A 16,979-nucleotide genomic window follows, 5' to 3' on the forward strand; every position below is an offset into this window, starting at 1 on the left:
GAACACAATTTTAGAACTGATAGCCAGGTTAAATGCATACTCCTGCAAATGACTAAAACGAAGAGGGACACTTTAAGGCATGTAACTCCTTAGCTTTGCTTTGTAATAGTTAATACTGCCACAACTGAACTAGTTGCACAGTAGTTAAAAAAATGTTTTTTCAATGGTGTTGCCAGACAGCTGCAAAAACTGCACTAAATGATTAGCATACAGACCCATCAACGTATGCCCGGACTGAGTAGGTGGCAGGCATGAGGAGACGCCAGTAGTCTCCATCCACGGCTGAGTGAACGTCGTGATGAATACCAAGAACATGTACAGTTGCATTTGGAACAGGTAGCCCGTTTTCATCTTTAACAAAACCCTTCACACCTTGGTGAACCTGCAATTATTTAGCCAAAAAGCACCATGGTCAGGCTACACACACTCACGGCTCGTATGGTTGACGCCATTTTAGCCTGCAATGTACACTGTGAAGGCTGCAGAGGTTCGTTCTGTACACAATCCAGCACTAAAATTTAAAAATTTTCTAATATATGCAGGGCGAAATACCCAAGAATGCAGTTCAGCAGCGTGGCTTTGTGGGCTTGTTGGTTCATGGTCTTCAAAAACACAGTACTACAGCAGAAGACAAAAGCACAGAGAACAGAAACGAACACCATGAGCGCTAACTGCCTCACGTCTTCAGGCAGCAACTTAACTTATTGCGAATGCAAAACGACATCGTGCAAGCACGCCATGTCGCAAGCACTATGACTGCAACTGTAGCACAGGAATTCTGGAAAACATTGTTAAAAGGGCCCATTGTACTAGAAATATAGTTCAGTAGTGTGACTTTGTGGGCTTGTTGGTTCATAATCTTGAAAAACACTGTAGTACAGCAGAAATAGAAACGAACACTAACTGCCTCACGTCTTCAGGCAGCAACCTAACTTATTGTGAATGCAAAACGACATAGTGCGAGTGCTATGAGTGCAATTGTAACACAGGGATTCTCGTGAACATTGATTGATAAAGGGGCCCGTTGTATTAGAAATGTACAGAAATGTACAGAGAACACTAATTGGGTGAAGTCGTCCTCAGAGACCCTTTACGCAGCATGTCTTTAATCACTGTCCCATGTAAGGCAAAAAAACATGGCAATGTAGCCATGAAAAGATGCACGAGTATGATAAAGGCAACTAGTAATGCTTAACCACTACTTAACAGGACAATTATAATTGCCTATGGTGTGCCTGCTGCTAGCAAGCATCAATCTTACCAGGGTCCAACTATATACCAGGAAATAAAAGCCTGCCCAAGAAAGCTCATGCAGTTCTGGTCAAAGCTTTCCATCACTTCACCTCATTCTGAGTTTCTTTTCTTTACACATGCAAACAGCCTTAGAATATGCATCACTGTTTATTACCCATGCAGTCAGTCACCACATTATGGAACAGCAGCAAACATAAGCTTACCTTCTCCATAAGCGTTACGAGAGCATGTTTGTGTTCATTCCAAAACTTTGGCAGCTCAGATGCAGGTGGATACTTGTAACAGCCCATTTCAATGGTCAGTTCATAGCTGTTACTGTGCAGATAGTTGAAGTCCTGCATTCCACCTGTAACAAGGATAATAGAAACGTTCAAAACTGAACTTGCAACATCACTTTCAATGCTTTCCAAATGCACTTCCTTTAAAATGCAGCGTTATTTTAGCACTGATGTTTGCCTGGAAAGCATTTAGTATTATATGCATGTACTATACAGACTTGGAAATGCATGCACAATTTTATGCAAGAAGTGGGAGGCAATAAAGTAGGCTGAGCTACAAGGATGGAATAAGCTCTCACCATAAACATTGTACCAGGCTGCTCCATTAGTGATCCCATCTTTGAATGCGTCATCCATCGGCCCCTTTGGACACGGCTTCCCAAGGCTCATTGTCGGATGAGCCTGAAAAGGCATGGTGTACAATGAAAAAAAAAAAAAAAAAAAAACAGCACAAACTGATCTATGTCTACAAGTTTGTGAAGCGTAAAATGAAACGAATGGACTTGTGGCTTTACAACACAGAGCAAAAACATATGAATGGGAAAACTCTGGTGTCAGTTTGAGCACATGACCACGTAATGTCCCATAATGTCACATCCACACATACAGCACCGGATAATGGTGGTGTATAGATTCCAAGCTCTATGCAGTGCGCTTTGCTGAGCAAGTAATCGTATAACTAACCACTTTTCACACTTGCGAGTCCGGGGCTTAAAAATGTTAGTTACATGATGTCCTGTGGCAAAACTCAGCACCATAAGAGACGGGACATGCATTTGGGGATGGTCTTTCTGGCCGCTCGATTTTGCCAGCAAACAAGTGCGTCACAGTTAACCAAAATGTTAAGTTGCAATCGCACGCCACATTACAGGCCTAAGTGTTTTCCTCCTGTATGTCCCTGCTCCATACTCCGATTAAGTGACAGTCAGTGCAAACAGTAGTAACAATGAACTGGCCTATATTAGGTCTAAGAGCAAGTGGTATGAAAGTTGAAAACAATCAACTCAATATTGATAGTAAGGCTCCAGTATGAGATTTTATCGAACTAATAAAACTAGTGTCCAATCGCGAGCTCCAACAAGTACAGCTCATTTTTAATAAGACACCAAAGTTTCATGCAGTACTTGCCACAAAAAGATGGCAAAGAGAGGTCACCTAAGTAGGATGACAAAGCAATAATTGCTGTACACAGGTATGTCACAGTGGCACAAATAGCATGCTGGCCAACTGGAAAGTCAACACATGGTGGAACACAACAGCGAAAAATTATGAAGACTGAAAAAAAAAAAAAAACTGAAGAGCTCACCTAATCTGTTTCCTGTCTTTCTCGCACTGCTTTGCCCTGTCATGTTTCTCCCCACAATCTCACTCAAATCTGCACTCCTATAGCAAGCAACATTCACATACCTTGGCATAAGTACGGGCCAGATATCGAAAGAGAGAGTCATCTGGTGTGGCACTGTAGATGCGTTCCACTTTCTCCTTGTTGCCGTCATACGGGTAGTTTGCCACCAAAGCACCTCCGTGCAGGCTGCCTGAGAGCACTATGGGACGTGCCACTATGAAGTTCATCATAGCCACTGTCTCCGGCTCTCGTGGGTGATTTGCCTTTTCAGGTTCATACTGGTCAGGGAAGTTACGGTTCAAGTCAATATTATGGGCATTGAACCGGCCCACCACGCTGTTGTAGTCATCTAGGAGCAAAAAAAAAAAACACGTTTGACATTAGGCTACCCATACAAAGCCAACAACACTGACTTAAGTTTTCCTATATTTTGTTCGCGGTTTACAGAAAACAACCTAATGGCTTTGGGGAAACCTTTCAAAAGTAGTGGAATTCAAATGAGAGAAAAGTCATAATTATTATACACCTGCACACAGCCCTAATGCTACAAATGAAAAGTTTTACACCGTGAGTATGGTAGAGGTTGCGGCCTTGTGTTTTTGTTTATAGTTTTCAGATAGTGCTTGTAGAAAAGAGGCGGCACTTGTTTGAAACGTGTACATACTCGACTTGCAGCCATGAATAAAGGTTATTTTTTGGGTCCCATGTTGGGGTGCGTATAGCTCGTCACTAATCTGAAGTGCTATTTTCATGCCACCTGAAGCTCAGCTTTCTCACATTAGTGTGATTATTCCCCGATAGTATTTTATCAGAGCTGCAGCAATGAACCATGTCCCACTTCTAAATGGAAAAGAAATCAAGCTTATTGGGTGGTCTTTAAAGCTGTATCTTCTATAGGGCTCTGTCTGCAATTTACTGACCACCTTTTTTTCATTTTTTCTAGAAATGCTCTTGTTGACAGATAAACACATCCTATACAAAAGATGAGCTAGTTTTCATGTTTATGCTGCATGTGTTATGTGTGCTACCTGTGTTCAAGTCTTGTTCTTTTTTTTTAGTGTTCTTCGAACACACAAAACAATGCCAACTAGTCTACAGTTCTATGCCATAGTAAACAAATGCTGTTCCCTTGAGACAGCATGCCTGGCGGTCACAATAATGAACACAAGCCAGAAGACAGGTCACAAACAATTGCTTGGACACAATTATTTTCCATTAAGTTTGCTCGGATGATCTCGCGACACACAAAGAGCAATGTTACAACCAGACGTGCATACCACAATGCATATGAACTGCAGTAAGAGTGCAGTGAAATAAATTGCTTGCACATACCACTTCCGACATTTCTGTTCCAATGCTTAGCAATATAGCCAATGTTTGCAAACCCCGAAGTAAATTACTTCTCGGTCGTAATCTTAAGCCAAAAATTCTCACCACTGCATCTTCATAGCCATTACTAGCCCTGACTAGCAACTGCACTAAATGAGAAATCACGGCAGCTAGTTCAGGGAGCAATAGTCTTGCCAAAGTCAAAAAGTGTTCCTTACTGACGTGTGCCCTTTCATAGCCATCAGGGTTCATTGAAGCCATCAGGTAAATGCGTGTAGTGTTGACAAGAGTCGTCAGGCGGCGAGACTTGCCATACTGCTCACACAAAAGCTGCGCCAACAGAAGGACAGCTTCACGACCAACCACCTCATTGCCGTGGATATTGGCAACATACTTGAACTCTGGTTCACCTGCAATATGAAAAGAGAAAGAACGTAACATTTAAAAAAAAACTCCCCCAAAGCAAAGCAAACAAGTGGCGGTGATAGATGCGCTCCAAAGCCGAAAGTTGCTCCCGCTGTTTCCTTCTTTTCAAACAATTTAAGTGTGCCATAACACTCATCATCATCATCATCATCCTGACTACGCCCACTGCAGGGCAAAGGCCTCTCCCATGTCTCTCCAATTAACCCTGTCCTTCGCCAGCCACAGCCACCATATTCCCACAAATTTCTTAATCTCATCCGCCCACCTAATTTTCTGCCGCCCCCTGCTACGTTTGTCTTCTCTTGGAATCCACTCCGTTACCCTTAAGGACCATCGGTTATCTTGCCTTCGCATTACATGCCCTGCCCAAGCCCACTTCTTCCTCTTGATTTCAACTAGGATATCATTAACGCGTGTTTGTTCTCTCACCCACTCTGCCCGCTTCCGATCTCTTAACGTTACACTTGATACCACCTTTCCCGTGAGCCACTGCCAACTAGCAACATAATGCACTGTGCAAGCTAAGCTCAAATGAGAAAGAGGAGACATATTACACAAAGGGATTACATAAAAGACTTATTAAAAAAAAGGGACTTCTTAGACAAACGATCATGTAACATGCATGCCATCAGTCACTTGTATCATACTTAGGCTTAGATGTTGAGTACTCCGTGAACTTTTCTACTCCATCGTGCTTAAACACGTGTTTATTACAGCATGAGTACAGCGAGACCCATTTCGCTAGAGGCTGGCTGCAAATGACTGTGATCAGACAAAAGTGGCCATCTAAAGTTATTTCCGTCATCATACATAGCTCACAAGGTGTGATGGGGGTAATAAAACAATAATCCATACCTGGCTCATGCCTGCCAGGATTGTCACTGATTTCAAGGAAGTAGAGGTCTCTGTCCTCCACAGATTTGCCAATGCTGAACATTCGGGTGATGCTTGGGCACTTCTCGGTAACATTCGTGAAGATTGCAACCAGTTCCTCGTGACTGTGGTGCTTGAACTCGGGTTTGGTAGAAAACTCGAAGTCTGAGTCGATGGGAGCATTTTGCTTGGGCTGGAAGAATTTGCAAAATCATGCTGTATGTCAACATAGAATATAGATGTGAAATTTGATTTCATAGGTAAGTTCAACGCAGAAAGAATTGCACTAACTAGATTCCTATTTGCAATGCAACGATGCTGGAAACACTCAAAATGACTGCTTGCTCTTAGTATTGCAATACTGCATAAAACAAAAATAAAGTACACAGAACAAAGAACTGTATAGAAGAACATGCAAATAAAGCAAATGATAAATCATTAAACTTCCCAATTCACCTAAATGCAATGCTTGCTAATAGAGCCCGCCTGTTATCTCTATAAGAAGTGATATGCACCATTGCCAAGTGTTATCTACAGCTGGAAGACAGGTGTGTACATTCCCATGCAGCTAGAAATCCCCATATCTCCTTATCTTCCCTGAATGTCCCAGCAGCAGAGCCACATCAGACAAGCAGTGTTAGCTTATCAATTTTCACACATTCGTAGGCTCTCTGTGCTCAAGGTAAGCTCAGTACAGACAAATATGAAAGCCTGTTATTTGGGCCTTGAGCAAACAGATAGCAAGCAGGATCTCAGATATAACAGGTGGAAAGAGTCTGACACATGCCCCAATACGATAAGTGACGCTCTTTGAACATCTTTCCTTAGAAGAGTAGTGAACCTGAAACTTCTCTAACATTGCTGTTATGGTAAGAAAATAAGTAATTACTGCCCTGCTATCCTGCTGCTGCTTGTGCTTGGTGTCTCGTGGTGTATTCTTTGTGTGGTCTGTTCCGAATTTAAAGCACCCCTATGTCATTATGAATGACCAGCTATGCTCCGTTTCATACATAGAAAGCAAAGCTGCCAAGGCTTCGGAAGTTGCGCGTCCACAAAACCATATTACTCCGCCCTGTATCAATCTTCTTCTCGAAACCTTGGTGAGTGTTTGGATCAAAACAAAGAGCGATATAAAAAGAAATGGTGGCATTGAAAATCATGGTCGAAGCTATGAGGGGCTCAGTATTCGGGCCCTTTGGCTACATTTTTCACTGATTGTGAACTCCTTTTTAGGTGCGGACTGAGTAAAAGCGGTTCACCTTAGAAGCCGTGTATCACACCGCCACGTGTAATTTATACTTCTCGAAGCCTCAACAAGTCGCAGGACAAAAATGTGGCAAGGGGTAAAATGAAGTGCAGGAGGTTGCCCATTATGGTACTTGAGATTTGTCGCAAAAAAATATGCCTGCATTCACTTTCGCTGTATCACGAACTACTCTTTGGGTGCAGATTTAGCCTGCATGAACAGGCACGCTAGCTTTGGCAGCGTTGACTGCTGTGTGTGAAATGGAGTATGGTCCCCCTTAAAACAATAAAAAAACCGCAATATATATTGCAAAACATATGCTACAATAACAGTCTTCTGCAATAAGCTGTATGTTTCAAAGAAAATAAAGCCCAGGTCACAGAAACAAGAAATAAACATGAATAAACTGAAAAATAAAAATAACTTAGTATAGCGCTAGGAACAACAAAAATGATCAGTTAAACACATTAGAAATGATAGCCATGGATGAACATGAAATAAAATTCGATGAAAACGTAGCACACTTATTCTGAACACACTGAAACGGTGCTCACCGGTTTGGTAACCGACGGCAGAGGCATGAGGATGACGTCCACCCACGTGGCAGCACCCGTCATCACTGTTATGTTGCGTCGCACAGTGCTCTCGTAGCTGGACAGAAACACAGTTTTTAAATTTACGCTTGGTTAAGGTGCCACCCAACAAGCTCACAGCACCAACAGCCTCAGGTTGCGCACCAGAAAATTCCAATGACATTCCTCTTAAGAGCCCACCTTGGCACCATTCAAGCTGAGGCACATAAATGTGATTCACATAGGGGCCTCGTTTTACACTACTGTAGCTAACACTTTACCTTCATCTAAAAAAGCAGCACGGAATGATACTATTTAACAGAAAGACTGCAAGGTACTCAAATGCACAATAAATTAGCATAAAAAATAAAACTCAGTTACTGAGAATATAAGAAGACTTGGGACAAAAATAAAATCTACAATTGAGAGCATGGCTTAAAACATCACAAATATGTCCAGTGACAGATAAACCATTAGGGCTAAAGACAGAAAGTGATTACATTGCAATAGAATGCCATGTGACAAGATCAATCCTATCAGAACACCTGCCACATTGAACCAAAGAAGGTGCTATCATCAGCTCTACTCCGCCAGTTACATGCGTGGTCAGCGCGAATTATGGAACTGAGTGAGGCATAGCAACAATGCTTCCATATAGTCTCATGGCATTTCACACACTATGGGTACAGTTTTAAAAGATATGGATGCAGTTTCGAAAGATCAAAATGCTCAGGAAACAAACGAAATGTAAGCACTGAAGACTTGGTATGCTCATGCAAATGCCTCCTGTACTTCCAAGTTTCAAGGACAAGCAGTCTTTGATGCAAACATGACCAACCATTTCCACTGAGTGAGATTGTCTAAAATATGCTTTCAGTCAGTGGTAATGGAGAATGAAAAATTCTTCTGACCACACGGTCTAGCTTTTAACAGAACCTGCTAAAAGGATTTTGTTTTGTCTTAAAATGCCAACATTTTCGTAGACAAGGCACAGCAGCCTTGTCTGTGTGCCAAGCTATGGCCCGACAGAGTGCAGGAGAACAGTTCAGAAGTCGGAAACTATACCATGAAACAAAAAGCAGAAAAAAAAAGAGGGAACAAGAACAGAGAAAGCGGACCCACCCTGGGCTGGACACCTGAAGAGCATAGTTCCCAGGGACCAGAAGCCTCCAGAACTCGCCCCTGTCAGTGGTGGTTATGTTGTGCTGGATACCTTGCACGGTTACCGTTGCCTTGGGAATAGCCTTGCCAGTGCCAAATTCCTTGACCACTCCCTTCACACCCATGTGCACCTTGTAGCCAACAGGAAACAGACACATTTTTCAGGGACACCAGCATAGCTGTTACTACATGCAAAACCTTGAAGATGGCTGCATTGCATACAAATATTACCCTGCAAACAGAATACACAACAGAATAGAGAATTATAGGTAACCAATGAGAAAAAAGAAATATTTTGCCTGAGAGTAAACGGCAACTACAAAGATGGCAATGTTACCTTTTCTGAAGCTGTATGAAAGAGTTACAAGACCAACTCAATCAAGTGCTCTTTGTGATGTTAACCACCTCCTGCAGTGTCATGAATGAACAAAACAGTTTCTAATATGGCGCAACTTTAAACGCTATTTTGAAGGTTCAAGTTTAAAGAGTCCAGAAACCTCCACAAAGATATGAGCAATGCTTGACGTTAGCACAAAAATACGCAGTGACAAAAACTATACTTTTTATGTGATGCAAAGTTTCTACACACCACTGCACACATACTGTATGCCGGTAAATAACTGCACAGTTTTTGCTGCTTTTCACATGGCCATGCCCTCAATGGGCCACTATAGTAGCAATGAAGTGCTATACAAAAATGAGCTGGAAAATTTCAGTGACCTCGTAAATATTTTGGTGAGAAAGTAAGTCAGCGGTTTCTTTGTACAGAATGCTTCAAAAAAAACAATGGAGTGTAGCCATTGCACAATTACACTGAACCTAGAGTTCGCAACTTAGAAATGATTTAGTGTTTTCCTGTAGTGTTTTCCCTACCAATATGGTAACCAAAAAGCATGAACTGAACAAACATCACAGTATTTGAAAATAAGTCAAAGAAGCAATGCATGCTTCTCTAATGGGGGGAGTACATGTATAAAAAGCTCTTAATTTTTAAATAAAGCCAAACTTTTCCCCAATTTTTGCTCCCTGAAAATGAGCTATACCTGATTTCTACCCAGAAAGACATTTACATGATAGCATAGTTTGCCAGTGCATACAAGTGAAGGCATCATTTGGTATAGCAGAGCAACTGTGAACATTTCAATTAGTGTCCTCAGTCCATTTTACTTGGTTTCAAATACTTGTGGCCACTGTAAGCCAAAGTGTGCCTTCAATTCAGAATAATTTGGAACAGTACCTACCACAGGTGGGCCACAACTACAAGCTTTCACCTGACACCTTGTTGACTTCACTATATCACAACCCCATTCTATTCAATGCTGTTCTAACAGTGCTAAGTATTGGAACATTTTAACTGGCTACAGTATGGAAAAGGTCCGGGTCACAATAAATTGAAATGCAACAAATGTGAAGATAACATGAGAACTAAATAGCAAAAAATTTAAAAGTCAACATGCGAGTTGGTAAATAATTCTTTTGCATCAACTACCTTTCATAATTTTCTCACTGAAATAAAGTGCCATAGCTTCCCATTCATGAATGGCGACTGCTTGTTAACCCTTCTGTCAGAGTGGCTTAAACAGTGGTGTAACATACAATAATCCCGTTTTTTTTTTTTTTTTTTTCACAAATATAACTGCATGGCATGACCTCATAGCTTACAATGTGGTTCTCCCACGAGCTTCTCAAGGAACCATTTTTCGTGTTTCCAAAAAGGTGAAAAAATGCACAAAAGTTAAAGTGTGTGTCAAAAGCAATCCACCAATTTTTACCTTGACTGCTTAGCAATGCTAAAAGATATTCAAGAAAAGAAAAATAATGAGACAAGTGATATGGTATTGTTCATCCCTAGCAGATGATGGGAGCCTTAAAAACCTAAATGCCGGTTATTGCGGATAATGTGGCAAAATGTTGGGTCTACATGTGAATTTACTAGAACAGTCTCCTCAAGACAACTGCACTGTTCCAATGCACCGGGAACAACTGACACAAAGGTATGACTCGTATATCTGTGAAATTTTTTGAGAAAAGCACAGTTTACGGAATGGTATAACTTATACAATAAAGCAACTCATAGGCCAGGAATACGTATTTTATGTGCGGCAAAAAAAAAAAAAAAATGAGCGCTTAAATTTCTTTTCACTGGTGACAATAACAAAAAAGAAAACATGGGATGGGTCATGAAAGATCTAATTCCTACTCAATTTTCAGCTTAAAAATGCTGTCCAGTTTTTTACCCTCCTCAATTAAAAAGCAATAGAATCCAAAAACAAATGAACCTCCATATATTGCACTGAAAAGCCAACAATAGCTATCCTGCAGCAGTGAGCCGCATGATATTCGGTTGGCAAGCTGCAGAAAAGGATGACCGCAGATGCAATTCTACTGTGCACAGCTGCAGGTTCTACCATGCCGCAAGCGCACAGGCATGAATCAAACAGTGTGCGACGGAATCAGCACCATAATATATGTGACTAGACGGCATCCACCTGATAATGCAAGCCAGTGATGCCAAGCACTAAAACATACTTTTTCAAATCATTGTGACAAATAACCTGCCACAGTGATTTGACAAGGAAAAAAAACAAGCTTTGGAAAAGTTAGCGCTGTAAAAATATACCAGAAAACAGTTCTCGATAAAAAAAAAAAGAAAATGACGAAGAGTCAACACAATGATGAAGAGAATATTAATACATACATAAATATAACCCTATAAGTAGTGTATAAGTAGACAGGTAAGTGGATGCATTTCTTACAGTTCAAAAGATATTTTAAGACCAGATATGGTACACAAGAACATAGGGCCCCTGACAGTCTGTGCATGAATTCATGCAAACTGGTCCACAAATCCGTGTCCAGTTTCTCACTGCATCTGATGTTCTGCAAATGAAAATTGGCTATGAGATTTTTTTTTTATTACATTTATATGTTAAACAAGCACTGGCTTATGTAACGTCAATACACCTAAAACTATGGATTTCTAATTTCTTCCAAGAAGTTTCCAACTAACCTAACCTATAAAGCACTTGTCAAAATCAGCTCTTTGCCTATTTTTTGTTTGTTTGTTTCAGCAATGTAATACCGAACCAGGCAAACAGACAAAAAACCAGCCAAAGATAAACCGCAGCACGACAAAGGTAACGTGACCTTCTTTATGTGCATTCATTCTTTTGAAGTGCATTCGGGACACAAGCAAAGAAGAAAAGCACTAGTAGTGCAACAATCAACAGCCTACAGCCACCAAAGCGAGGCAGACAGACAGAACCTGTTCACATGCCTTGTACGCACAAAAAAACAGGAAGAAACGTTTCCCTCCCTTTCCCCCTTTCCCGGGCCGTACCTTCGTGCATGAGCGAGCAGCTGGGCAACTTCTCCTGCACACATCGGCTTTTCCTGTCCCTTTCTTTTTTTTTCTTTCTCCAAGTTCCTGCCTGTGACCCCCCCCCCCCCCCCCCCCCACTCTAATTGCCCAACAGCTAGCAGACAGGAAACCAGTTGAGCAAGACGGCGAATGAACCCCTCAGAGGCACTCGGGAAGGAATGATGCCATGGGCAAAGTCATACTGACATCGTTTCCAAGGCAGCTCTACTTAGTGGAAGCGAAGTTAGTTGCTAGAATAGAAGCCTCTGGCAACTCACAGAAGTAACCACAGCTTTCTTAAGATAAAATTTTTAAAGTGTTTTGCAAACTCTGTACAAGGCCAACATACGTTATTTAGCAGTACTCTGTTCAACACGTGTCATATAGAGTACTCTTCCTAAACTCCTAAACTAACTTCCTTTGCACGACAGGAGATGAGTGCTGGCCATAAAACATAGTGGTCTTCTCTCAGCTGGTGAACAACCGGCCAGTCATAAACACATAAAACTTAAGAGTTGGCATGGTTCAGCAATGTGAAGGCTAATGAATACATTTAAAATACCTTATTTAACTGGCAACTCCAGCCATCCTAGGTTTGGTACACCAGAATTAATAGAATCAGTGTACAGGTTGCCTCAAGTAATGTTTCATTACTGCCTGGTATTACCTGAACAGAATCAACCTTTTAATAACATATACAGCTGAGTAGCATGGCCATCGAGTTTAAAGCAAAAGTATAAGATCCACGAACAAAATTCCATAGCACAGCTGCGCCAATGAAAGCCATTGTGACGACTGACATGCAATAAAACAGTTCCATTTAGACAGCAGCTGTCAGAAAAATGCCAATGTCCTCATAGACGAGAACTCTGGAACTTGTCTGAGTTGCTATTGCAAAACATGAGCGGTGGCCCATGCGATATGCTTGGTCCTTGATGCCAGCAACAAATTTTTTTTTGTTTTCTTGTCCTGAGTAACTATAAAGGCAAACTAACAAACTAATGACTTCATTTACTGTTTTCCAAGCAAAAAAAAAAAAAAAAACGGAAAAATATTTCCTTTGAATAAGGCAATCATCAGCAATGCTGCATCTCTATATAAATAATATTTTAAGCCCATGACCTCTTATTGTTTCCAGGAAAAGTAAAGTGACGAGCGGCAACAAGATGAATATGCATCCCGTGAACACTCAACAGAAAAATAGTTCTCACCTCTAACTTTGCACCATTTAACTATGCGCCTTTTTTATGCCCTTAGCAGGAATTTTACACATGCATAACAAATTAGCACGTATACTGCAAACAGCCAGCTGTGAAGTGATGTCACACTGCAACAAACAAATGCCACAAAGAAAATGGCCATAATTCCTTATGTGGCAAACACGTTCAGTAAAATGAATTTTTACATGCCGACCTTCCAGTGCATTAGCTTGTGCTTTGAATTTACCACAAAGGCTACTGGCTCTTACATCCCAATCTAATACGAGAAGGTGGGAGGAGGAGTAACGAGGAAGAACCGATCATTCAAGAACGGTGCTTCCTCTACCAACTCGACTGCCTTTGATCACTCGTGCAAGGTACACCGTGCGGCTCATCAAAGGCCTGGGTAGCAGTACTCTCACTGCATTCCATAAAGAGGATGCAGAGAAAAGCTTCCTCACCTGTTCCATGTAGCTCAAGAGGGCATTCTTGTTTTTCTCCCATTCGCTTACAAGTGTGTTTGCCCTTGGGTACTTGCAACAGGATATCTCAAGGGTGATCTCAAAGCAGTTTGTGTAGAGGTAGCTGAAATCCTGCATACTCCCTAGGGGCGAGAAAACAATGCAGACAATGTGGTTAGTTGCAGTGAAGTCAGAAAGGATGGAAACTGCCTCAACCCCCAGAACTGCCAAATACAAATTACATCTGTTAGAAAAAAACACACACCATGTACAAAAATACAACACAGCCCTCTGAAAAAGAGCAAACTATCCTCCATATACAGTATTCTTTCTGGAAGAATATCGACAACATTCAAACTTAGTGGCATTCAAACTCAGTCGCGATAACAGAACCTTGAATGGTGCCACTGGAAGAAATGACGGCTTATATCTCTGTGTAAGCGGGAATGCAGGCAAGAATAACTTAAAAAGTAATTTATTCACTTTGCTCTTAAAAAATATTAGGATTCCTAAAGAACATATCCTCTGAGTAGCATGCTCATATACGTTCTGCAATACACACAACAACAGCGCAAACCACGCCAATGCACTCTTTAAATTGAAAATGACTAAAGGCAAGCACTGTTTACTAGCACTTCTTAGCTTCAAAACAAAGAAAAAGGAATGAAAACAAGTTTCTTTTTTTTTTTTTTTGATAAACTTGATAGAAAATATTGGAGAAAAAGTTTCCCGTTTTGAATAAATCAGTTCTGGGTGCCTTGGGGCTTTATATCAGTGTTGGATTGCCATCAAGTTTTTCTGTTTGTCCAGCATCATAGTTTTTGGAGTTTACAAAAGCTTCCAACTATGCTCTGGCTTTAAAATACATTGCAAAGACAGTGGTGGCTCATTCGTTTGTCACTGCGTAAAAGAGCGCAAGTTCTGCGAAAACGAGAATAGTACACAAGGTGTGTTTTGTGATACAGTGCTGAACCTAATCGAGAAAACAAGGACAAATTTCTAGACCTCTGCCGAAAGCAAAAAGAAAAGGATGATCAAGGAATCTGAAAAAAAAAAAGGGGGGGGGGGGGGGGGTTGGTAGTGCAGTTTGAAGGAAATAATGCCTAAGACTACGCACCAGGCTCATTTTATGATTGTGACTCTGGGACCAAACTTCAAACTACAATTCCGCAAAACACAATTATAGTGCTTTTAAGTAACGTTTCCTATGCAACCAATACACCTTTGCCCGAGATTTTTTTTTTCCAAGTATTCGCTACATGCCCACTGCATGTACTAAACCAAAAAAAATTGCACTGGGACATCTTTCTCAATTTATAAATAAATTTGTCTTGGCAGGAAGCAAAAATATTGGACAACTAGAAGTGAAATTTTTTCAAACAACAATAAAAGCAATCACTATTATTTCGGTTCAGAAGATGGCCCTCATCAAAATAGCAAAAGTTCCAACGCTGTAGCTCTAATACGTATTTTAAAAAGGTCCTAAACAATATAAAAAAAACTGCAATTTCTTTTTTTTTTCATAGCATTGGTATGCTTACTATACTTTATAAAGAAACTTCGCACAAGGGATGTAGAACAGCTAACAAATGACTTGGAAAATCTGAATTTCTTTGCTTGAACAGGAGTTGAAATAATGAAAAAACAAGCTGAGACTTATTTTAGCCTGCCATCCCTCCCTCACATGCTTGAAATGGCCCGTACAACTCGCCTGATTCCCATCTCCAGCCTAACTGCTAAAGCAGGCCAATGATTTCAATTTGAATGAAACATTATTCGTTTATAAATACTACAAAACAAGCCTCCAGCAACATTACAAAAGGCATGCAAAAAAACTAAAATTATCAATCCCATGTCATAAACACCATCAAAACTTCAAATTTTTAAGCATGAACTTTCGATCTTTCTCATATTCAGCGATACAATGCTGTCGCACGTCAGCATGTTTATTTTTTTGTTGACAGAGAGGAAGACAGAGGAAGGATGATACGCAAAGGAAAGCAGTGAGGTCAATCTCAGCCTGAGCTATGATTACCTCACCTGCTTTTCTGCACTGAAGAGGGGGAAGCCAATTCACCGAAAAGGGATGTAACTACTAACTATTACCATCACTTACACAAAGCACACATGATACAGAGCAAAGACATTTAGTAATTACACGAGAAATGAGTTCACTAAGTTCAGTACTCACTAAGCAGGGAAACTCATCCATAGCCTATTTTTTGCACAGCTAAACCTTCGGTATTTCTTAAGCCTGTATTTACAGACAGCATCAACCATCATAGTTAAAGATATAGACCCAACAGAACCACACAATCTTGCATGTGTCAACAACAAAACTTTCCACTGGTTTACTGGCTCAAAATAGCTACATTTCTAAAGTGTCATAATGCTAAAATATGAGCGCACCCATGGTGGTCGAAGAGTTGGGACCAGCCACTCGGAGGAATTAAAGCTGGACATTGATGGGTGGGAGGAATCAGCTTTTCCCCACGTTTAACCACTCGCGATGGTTGCACCCCCAACCCTGGTGCGTATCGAACCTGGATATTTCAAATTACTAGCTATATTGAACACAGATTGTCCTTGGTAATCCTGTGTAAAAGTGCAGGAAAGTTGCGGTTATTTATAGAACCCCATTTTCGCCGGTCATTCGATATATCGAGTGGTTCAATATACTGAACCCCTGCAAGTGGCGCTTTTCCTAACAGCACTCTTTGATCACTTTTCGGGCATGGGGACTGGTCGGCTGAGCGGCAGAGGAAGCCTGCTGGCAGTACTAGCGGTGTGAAGGTTAAAGACAAGCTTGACTACTGCCATTTATGGATATATCGAACTATTTCGTGATCCCCTTCGAGTTCAATATATCTGGGTTCGAGTTACCATCTCCATCAAATGAAACGCAAACAAGAGATTTGAAATTCTAACACAAAAACACTAATATATTCAGACGCGGCTGGTTAATGCTTCTAAAGAAAAGTCTTACACCTTCGATTTGAAATAAATTTGCGCTAGCACAATCGAGCTTTCTCTTAATGTGACATCACAACTGTGATATCGTGTTGCAGTTCATTATTCAATTTTCTTGTTCGCAATTCATTTGACGCTGACAGTACTCCTGTAAGTGAAGCCGTTTAAAAAAATGTGTTCCCGCGTGAATCTTTGAAAAGGTTCATCAGAGCCTGGCATTGCCAATGCACTTTACGCAGTCATTCCCTTGCCCTCCTTCTTTTCCTCATCCTAGGGGAAGCACTATGTCAGACCTGCCAGCGGTAGAAAAGCGCTCAAGAGAAGAGCACTTTGGGCGGTCAGGCGCTAGCAGCGGTTTCAAAATGGACAAACTATGCATTTTCATCAGGCCGTGACAAGAAAGAAAACAAATAAAAATCCTGACAGGTGGACAGAACAAAAGATCAGACAGGAGCGCAAATGGTAAAACGTCCGCTTCGACCAACACAGCTTGCAAGAGAAGCC

General features: G+C 41.1%; 1 protein-coding gene across 2 annotated transcripts in view; it reads right to left on the minus strand.

Annotated features, from left to right (window-relative positions):
- Positions 1-16,979, minus strand: part of LOC149363968 (carboxypeptidase D-like) — a 52,801-nt gene that overhangs the window by 33,221 nt on the left and 2,601 nt on the right. For both annotated transcript variants that reach the window (XM_089573936.1, XM_089573937.1), the window contains exons 2-10: positions 13,506-13,648; positions 8,446-8,615; positions 7,306-7,402; positions 5,488-5,698; positions 4,425-4,616; positions 2,940-3,226; positions 1,832-1,934; positions 1,458-1,600; positions 216-382 (exon numbers count right to left, since the gene is read on the minus strand). In XM_089573936.1, the coding sequence (XP_089430062.1) occupies positions 216-382; positions 1,458-1,600; positions 1,832-1,934; positions 2,940-3,226; positions 4,425-4,616; positions 5,488-5,698; positions 7,306-7,402; positions 8,446-8,615; positions 13,506-13,648 (1,513 nt within the window). The remainder of the gene's footprint in view (positions 1-215; positions 383-1,457; positions 1,601-1,831; positions 1,935-2,939; positions 3,227-4,424; positions 4,617-5,487; positions 5,699-7,305; positions 7,403-8,445; positions 8,616-13,505; positions 13,649-16,979) is intronic.

This window comes from Amblyomma mixtum, chromosome 2 (genome assembly GCF_055824585.1).
Source record: "Amblyomma mixtum isolate Tamu chromosome 2, ASM5582458v1, whole genome shotgun sequence".
Taxonomy (NCBI): Eukaryota; Metazoa; Arthropoda; class Arachnida; order Ixodida; family Ixodidae; genus Amblyomma; species Amblyomma mixtum.